At 34.4% G+C, this 8137-nt stretch overlaps 2 protein-coding genes across 2 annotated transcripts; one reads left to right on the forward strand and one right to left on the reverse strand.

Annotated features, from left to right (window-relative positions):
* Positions 1–632: 632 nt before the first annotated feature.
* On the reverse strand, positions 633–7599 carry LOC113872651 (CDT1-like protein b). Its single transcript, XM_027510358.1, has 7 exons — positions 7266–7599; positions 7064–7183; positions 6631–6865; positions 5623–6486; positions 4900–5095; positions 4720–4810; positions 633–4614 (listed from the first exon to the last, which is right to left on the reverse strand). Exons 1-7 carry the CDS (start codon positions 7589–7591, stop codon positions 4557–4559), a joined length of 1890 nt encoding a protein of 629 aa, XP_027366159.1. The 5' UTR covers positions 7592–7599; the 3' UTR covers positions 633–4556.
* On the forward strand, positions 1756–3741 carry LOC113870709 (WAT1-related protein At3g18200-like). Its single transcript, XM_027507116.1, has 7 exons — positions 1756–1961; positions 2208–2270; positions 2371–2487; positions 2606–2834; positions 3082–3240; positions 3327–3478; positions 3555–3741. Exons 1-7 carry the CDS (start codon positions 1756–1758, stop codon positions 3739–3741), a joined length of 1113 nt encoding a protein of 370 aa, XP_027362917.1.
* Positions 7600–8137: the final 538 nt, after the last annotated feature.

Consider the following 8137-nt stretch of genomic DNA (forward strand, 5'->3'; position numbering starts at 1 on the left):
GAACATCCATGTAATTGTAAATATGTAATTATAACACATGATAATTGATAATAATAGTTTTCTTGAAACATGCTTGGTGGATTTTGGTCCCTCTCCTTTCAAGTGCATGTTATCAACAAGAAATCCTCTTAAAGGGGAGAATTTTTTCAAATGAACCAAGACTTGTTGGCACGGAAGAAGAAAGAGGAACATATTCCAGTGAATCTACAGATAAAACAAGGAATGAAATGCAGAATTTGGAAGAAAAGAAAGGGAAGGGAAACGAAAGAGTAGAAGATAGAATACACATTTAAGCACAAAGCTTAAATTCTGGCCACTAGAATTTTTTTTAAAGTTGAAAATATGTGCAGATGACAATGATGCACTAAAGAAAGAACCCATTTCTCATTTTAGTTCTCCAGCCTAGATATTCCCATTAAGAAGAAATATCAATGGCCAAAAACTGGAAAGTGCTAAGTTCATAAAATGACATGGAATAGATCTTTCATTGTTTTGCATCTATTGAAGACACATTCAACAGCCTTTACTTCTAACTACTAGCCATGCATATCTGATATTTTCTGATCAGGAAACTGTAAAGCGCCTGGAATTTGCTTCTCCTTTTTTTTTTCTTTTTTCTTTTTCGTATCATGAGTTCCTCTACCCCGTCTATACCTTAGACTTAGGAAATAAGTAATATTCTGGGCATAAAATATCTTTTGCTTCACATAAAATACGGCTCAATAGGTAATGGTAATACACTTGAACCAAGAGACATACAAAAGGACTTTTTTTCTTTCTTTTTTTCTGAAGAATTTCCAGCATGTCACCGTACTATGAAATTCATTTCATGACAAGATTTTACCAAAGAATAAGGGGGAAGGGGAAAGAAATAATAAAAAAAATGAAAAAGGAAAAGGTGCAACGGGTCAATATTGTTGTATGTACACTAAGTAGAACGTGTACAATTTCTGTGTCCTACTAGCGACAGTTTTAAACATTTTGAATTTTATTCATCTTTTTCTCCCTACCTGTTTAAGAATTAGTTCTCTGAGAGGATAAATTGGCAAATGCTAACTACTGCTCCCTTAGAGCACCGGTTAATGAACCAAAAGTGAAAATCTTGTAAGAAATATAATAAATATACTTTCTATTGTGATTTTCAAAGCAATCTAACGTAAGTTTCAGTAAAAACTTATCATTTTCAATTGCTTTAACCAGTGTACTAACGGTACCGGTTAGTGATACCCTTATAAATATATTTAAAATGATGTCAATCATTTTGAAGGATATAGTAATAATTTTAGATTTTAATTAGGTCCCTTTGAGGAAATTAGTCTTGTCAAGAAAAGACTTACTCCTAGACGGTATATAGATAGAAGTTAGGGTGTAGGTGAAAGAATCACAGCATGTGTTTAAATTGTGGTTGCAGTCACAGACATGTCACGATTCTTGATATTGTGGAAGATTGCGGATAAATGCTGTTGATGCAACCACAATTGTGGTTGGAGATTGAAGTCTAAAACAATGATCGAAGCTAACTAATATCTGTGATATTATGTTGTATTCCATGTGTATTACTTTCAACTAACTATTATAAGGTATTTGATCCAGTCAGTCATCAGCTTTCCAAGTCAGTTTCCTTTAGAAGTTGAGGCTAATATGCAAGAATATGAGGAAAAAGATCTTCCATCTGTATATATAAACCTAGGAGTTTGCATCCCAACTTCACAATCAATCAAGGAGAAGCCAAGTTTAGCACAAAATTCTTAAGCTATGTCTAACAGTGAATGTGCATTTGGGGTGATGTATAGGAAATTCAAGCCTCACCTTATCATGGTTCTTGTTCAGATATCTCTTTCTTTTCTCTATTTCCTAGTAGAGGCTTCATTAAACAAAGGGATGAACCCTCATGTCTTTGTTACTTATCGGCATGCTGTTGGGGGCATAGTTGTGCTTCCTTTTGCTTATGTTCTTGAAAGGTACATCTTATATCCACCTACTAAAAGTTTTGTGAAAACGATTTTAGTGGATACTTGATACTACATATCTTTACTTTATTCCAGTGCTGCAATTTATGCACATGTAAAAGTACTCATGCTAGACCAACGACATTGTATGTTGATTAAAGTAACATATGCTCTGATTTCCTTGATTCAGTTATGCTAGAAGAACCATTTTCACTTTCCAAGTGTCGACTTCATTATATCTGATTTCCTTCTTTGCAGAAAAGTATGGCCAAAATTGACGATGACAATGCTCATGGAGCTATTTTTTCTTTCCCTCTTCGGGTATTGTCCTCAAGTGACATTTTTTTAACATAAATACATTAGTAATCAAATTATGAAGAAACTTACATTGCTCTTTACTTTCCTTCACTATGAAAAACAGGGTTAGTCTTGCCGTGAACATGTTTTTTGCAAGTTTGAAATATACCACTCCTTCCTTTGCAGCATCGATGATTAACGCAATATCATCTCTTACATTTATAATCGCAGTTGGACTCAGGTGAGTAGCTCAAGTTAGTTTGTTTTCAACACTGATAATATTTTGTTAAATAATCTAAGTCTCACTACAAAACAAGAGTTCTGCATTTGACTATTTTGTTCATGATTCTTTTAAACAGGCTAGAGGCTGTTGATGTGAAGAAGCCTCATGGGCTGGCCAAAATTTTAGGAACTGTATTATCATTGGTTGGTGCCTTGATAATGACTTTGTACAAAGGGCATACGATACAAAGCTTACAGGGTGCCCCGTTGCATATCAAAGGCAAATTGGTTCATAATAACTGGATTAAAGGATCAATTTTGACTATTGCAAGTTGCATGTCATGGTCTTTATGGTACATACTGCAGGTATATTTATTTAGAGAAATGCTAACAGCACACTATTTAATATAATTTTTAATATACTTCATGTAATTATTCAATTTTTTAAAAAGGTCAAAGAAATTTAAAAAAGTTGTTAATTAACAAAGTAAATACCAAATAGTGTATTTAAAAGAGTGTGTTACTTGCATTTTTTTATTTATCTATAATTGAGTAATATCATCACAACTTCAGCTCCCCAACCCATAAATAGCATTACTTGCTTGGCTTGTAGGCAATTGTAGTGAAGAAATATCCAGCACAACTGTCGCTAACAGTATGGATAAATTGCATGGGTGCAGCACAGTCTGCTGTCTTTACTGTACTTGTGCAAGACAAACCTACAGCATGGTTCATCACATCCACTATTGAAATCTTTTGCATTTTATATGCAGTAAGTATAGAATTAAGAGGCTGAAATTAAAAAGTAAAATCAATTTTAAATAAAATCCTAACAGAATCACACTTGATTAATGGCAGGGAGTCATATGTGGGGGTTTTATTATCTTCAGTCAGTTCTGGACCACGGAACGAAAAGGGCCAGTCTTTGTGAGTATGTTTAGTCCCCTTGGAACAATTTTGGTGGCAATCCTAGCATATTTGGTTTTTGGGGAACAACTACATACTGGCAGGTACGCTATATTTCTCTTTTTAAGCACAATTGAGCCCATTGTTTCTACAGTTCTGAAAAATGTTTGGCTGTTTCAGTTTATTGGGAGTAGTCATTGTTATAATTGGTCTGTACTTGCTATTATGGGGAAAAGAAAGTGATCAAGATTATAAGTCCCAACAATCTATTCCAACACATGTTGAGCAGAAAGAAAGTGTGATGCATACAGAGACATCAGCTGAGCAAGAGGTGCCACCAAGGAACGTAATACAGGAAACCAATTAACATATATTGAAAGAAGAATATGGCAAAGCTATAAGCCCAGTTATGAAAAAGATTATTCTGGCAATAATCTGATTTCTGCTTTATGACTATGAGAACTTCACTGTATTATAAAATGTAACTTCTAATGAATTATGAGCCCTCATGAATAGAATATTGGTCTAGAAAAAACGGCAATTTAATTTTTTTATCATATTATTTTATCTACAAACTTTTATCATTCAATTAGTCTTAAATTGTTATCAATTTGTGTGGGCTTTGATAATACTCCTTTTCAATTTTCAACTAAAAAGGAAAAGTCTCATGTTTCAGAGACATCCAGATTTGTCTGCATCTGAGTTTGATGAAAGAATTTCAATGTGACCAATGATTACTCCCCTTCAGGAATTCACCCCAAACGTGAAGAAAATCATTTAAATACATTTAAGATAAATTTAAAAAAAATAGCAATTACCAAGAATCATAAAGTCAACTGCGCCATAAACTAGTAAGAAATAAATATTGATTATGTTAAATTAGGATAATTGATATCTTATGTACAAAAAGCATTGCCATTGCCAATCCACCCTAGGTAAATGAAGGCGGTTGCCTCTGATTTATATTTCATGGACTGACTGTAATGTGATACTTACAATGTACAAAGAAGAGTAGATTTGCAATATTGCCTCTCATGAATTTACCCAGAAGAAAATAGATTGAACAGCTACAAGAAACCCACGACAAAATAAATTGAACATCTACAAGCAGCCCAAAAGACAATTTTCATCATGGGCTTCATAAACCTCTACAAGTACTTTTAAATAAATTTGTCTCCTTGCTCACTTTGCTTCTTCAAGTGATGCTCGTACAGTTTCAGGGTTCAACATTTTATTTATGCTACAAAAAACACAAATGATACAATCAAAACCAAGGAAAAGGTAAGGTACATTGTTAAAATTATAAGTGTAGAATAGAAAACATGCTTAAACCAAAGAAACTTACCAGACTAGGAAATCCCCACTAGAGGCCAACTTCTCAGAAATCCATTCAGGTACTAGTTCTTGCAACAAATTCATCTGTTCTTCAACTTCACCTAAGATTACAAACCACAAATTTTAGTTTTCAGATAACTATAAACTATAGGCTTAATTTAAATCATTTTTGCATAGAACAGTGCCTTACTTCTGTCAACAATATCACAGTGGTTTGAGATTATCTTGCTCACAAGCTCCTCTTTAGTGATAACAGAACGCTTGTGAAACAAGAGGTGAATCATGTTAAACAGCTTAGGTAGGCTGGCAATAATTTTTTTCCGTCTCTTTGCTTGTGAGATAGCAGGATCTCTTTCCTCCATTGCCATTTTTTCTTTTTCCCTAATCTGCAGAAGGCACAGTTAATGTCAATCCTACTCATGCAAGAAATAAAAGTAAAACCTAAACAGATAATGGACACCCAATACTATTAAACTACTCAAGAAATAGATGAACTCAGGGTGCAATAAGTTAGGTTAGGCTCAGTGCAGACACAAATAAGCCACAGGCACAATTTACGCACTAGTGCCAAAGATACAGAAATTTGACCATACTTCATAGGACAACAGATTAAAAAGGAAGAAGAAAGCCTTATTTCAATTGTTTCTCTACTAACAAGTAATTCATATTTTTTTTATTAGTCCAATTTTATTATTTAAGAAGATTTCAACAATAATTTTTATTCCTAGTGAAGGTCTGATGTCAAATGGATGCCATGACTGCTAGACTTTTAGTATTGCAATAAAACTTTAGCACTCAAGCTAGTGGACCTATACAGGAAATTGCAAACAAAATGATTTGTTATTACCAAAATATATATTAAAAGGGGACAGGTGAGTTTTATTCAGGTAGCATTGTAAAAGAAAGGCCATACCGATTTTATAAGATTTTCTGGGAGAATTTCAAAAACATCATCATCTATTGGTAAGGCACCAGCAGTGTCTTCATTCACAGTCTCTTTATTCTTCACTGGAGAGTCAAATTTCAATGACCTAGAACGAGGTGGACGCCTAACTAACTTGTTCAAAGAACTAGTAGAGTTGTCATTTGGGCTCATATAATGTCTTTTGGGTGAAGGCAAGGCAGGTGTGGCAGTCATCAACCTGGACGGAGTAGAAATAAATTTAGCTGGAGTTGACATGGCATCAATGCTTTCGAGAGACCCATCTTTGTTTTCTTTATGCTCAATGGTTTTGCTTGGAGTACAAGGGGGAGCATTGGATGATTCCAAAGAGGCACACATAGCTATACACCTTCCACTACTAGTTGTTTCCGAAGCCAACTTAGATGGGAAAGCTCTCAGATGAGATTTAGTACCATCAACAGACGGATTTTTCTTCGGGCTAGACACTGAAACTGAAAAGGCCAGGGGTGGTAATGAATCTAAAGGAGACTTTTGCTGTACGTTATCTGCTCCATTCGCTTTACATTTCTGAGAAAATTGCCTTCGAAAAGATTGAGGCACATGAGAGGCTATTGCCGGCTGCTGGTAAAGCAATTCAGCCGATGTCGTGATAGGCACTGACAAATTTTCTTCTATGCTACCAGGTTCTGCATCATTGGCAACGTCATTATTCTTCATACATGGAGTCAAAATTGCTGGAGAATGAGCTTCACATGCATCAGATAATGTCCCTGTAGCCAGAGATGAGGACCGTGTTTTCAACATGTCCAATATACTGTCTTTCTTTGGGTGATTGAATGGCTCAGGCAGTGTTTCCTCTGGAATTTCATCACCCTGCACGGAGTTGCATTTTTTAGACCAAATAGTACACATGATTAAAAAGGTAATGTTTGGCAGAGAGAGCAAAAATCAGCAATAATTTTAGCATAATAAAAATCTGATTAAGCAGAAATGCAAGTTTGAATTATAGTCTCCCACCTCAGGATGAGATTTACAAAAATCTCTGAGCCGTGTGCGAAACAACTTCCTGAGCGACACACTCCCGCATTGAGGCAACGCCTTTGCGTCAGATTCCACCGCATCAGGATTTATAGTAACATGAAGATCCGGCTTCATACAACTTGTCCGTTCATCAAACACCAACACCTTCTTAATAACAATAGCCTCGGGTAAGACAAATTTCATCTGGGCCAGATGGCCATGCGTAAACCTCCTAAACATGTCAAAAACACAATTCATTGATTGAATACTAACCTTAAAATGCAAAATAATAATAATAATAATAATAATAATAATTAAACATGTCAAAAACACAATTCATTGATTGAATACTAACCTTAAAATACAAAATAATAATAATAATAATAATATTATTATTATTATATTTTCTTAAAAAATATATATTACATACCTATCAGTTAAACATTCAATCTTGGGACTGATATTTGTAAAGGACGGCATCGATCCCTTCAAACGCAATAATCGAATCGAACTATCCAAGTTGTTGAAGAACTCTCCCAAAATTTCATACCTACACAAAAACCCCAAATGAAAAAATTCAAAAAAAAGATAAATTTTCCATAACAGCAAAATGAAAAACATCAAATACATACTTTTCGGGTAGCTTGAGTGATTCATCAGAAGTAGTCTTGGGTTTACTAGGGGAAGGCAAAGAAATTTGCCTCCTAGCAGATTTAACCTGCGACGAAGTCGTATCATTGCATTGCTTCCGATCTTGCAAGCGCTCAGCGACCTTCCTGATTTCCGCGACGGAGAGCGCAACGCCGCGATTGCGCGTGCGCTGCAGTGTCTTCTTCTCCGGCGTCTTGGAGCTCAGTTGAACTGAATCTGGCGATTCAACTTCAGAGCTTCGGAGATGAAGCTTCTTCTTGGATCTGCCTCTGCAAGATGGAGACGGAGACTCAAAGGATTTTTCCATGCTTTCGGATCTGCAATGCAACTCTGTGACACTGAGATTTTGGAGTGGACACCTATAAAGTAGGGTTATTTTGGCGCGTGCTTTGATACGTTGGTTCCCGCCAAAATCACCCGCAACATTAATTATTTTTATTACAAATATTATCAACATATAGTTCATTATGCTTTGAAATAATAAATAATTTATTTATTAATCATTTAATAAATATTTCCATGACATTCATAATTAAAAAAATAAAACATTATCATTAATCTTTAATATTAATTTGAAGTGTTTTTAATAAAATATATTTTTTATATAATAAATATATATACTCACAATCAGTATTGAGATTGACAAAAACTCTCCTTACTCTTTGGCTTGTTGCTAGATTCTTTAAAGTTTTAAAAATATGACAACTATAAAAAATATTGTCTTAGAAAAAAATTTCCTGACTTGTAATTAAAAGAATGTAATAAACTCTCCCCAAAAATAATGAAGAATATTATAACCTTTTTTTATATCGCAAAATTTTTAAAAGAAACTCTGAATATTGTTATAAGCAAA

Source organism: Abrus precatorius, unplaced genomic scaffold (assembly GCF_003935025.1).
Source record: "Abrus precatorius isolate BTA unplaced genomic scaffold, Abrus_2018 Scaffold7, whole genome shotgun sequence".
NCBI classification, from domain to species: domain Eukaryota; kingdom Viridiplantae; phylum Streptophyta; class Magnoliopsida; order Fabales; family Fabaceae; genus Abrus; species Abrus precatorius.

What these genes read in the sequence shown, in the direction of transcription:
- LOC113870709 (XM_027507116.1), top strand. Translation starts at nt 1,756, where the DNA reads ATGTCTAACAGTGAATGTGCATTTGGGGTGATGTATAGGAAATTCAAG. An exon ending in TTTTTTCTTTCCCTCTTCGG is followed by an intron (nt 2,271 to 2,370) that starts GTATTGTCCTCA and finishes TATGAAAAACAG; the next exon opens with GGTTAGTCTTGCCGTGAACA. An exon ending in CTTTATGGTACATACTGCAG is followed by an intron (nt 2,835 to 3,081) that starts GTATATTTATTT and finishes CTTGGCTTGTAG; the next exon opens with GCAATTGTAGTGAAGAAATA.
- LOC113872651 (XM_027510358.1), bottom strand. Translation starts at nt 7,591, where the DNA reads ATGGAAAAATCCTTTGAGTCTCCGTCTCCATCTTGCAGAGGCAGATCC. An exon ending in TCACTCAAGCTACCCGAAAA is followed by an intron (nt 7,184 to 7,265) that starts GTATGTATTTGA and finishes GTTTTTGTGTAG; the next exon opens with GTATGAAATTTTGGGAGAGT. An exon ending in CAGAAAATCTTATAAAATCG is followed by an intron (nt 5,096 to 5,622) that starts GTATGGCCTTTC and finishes TGCCTTCTGCAG; the next exon opens with ATTAGGGAAAAAGAAAAAAT.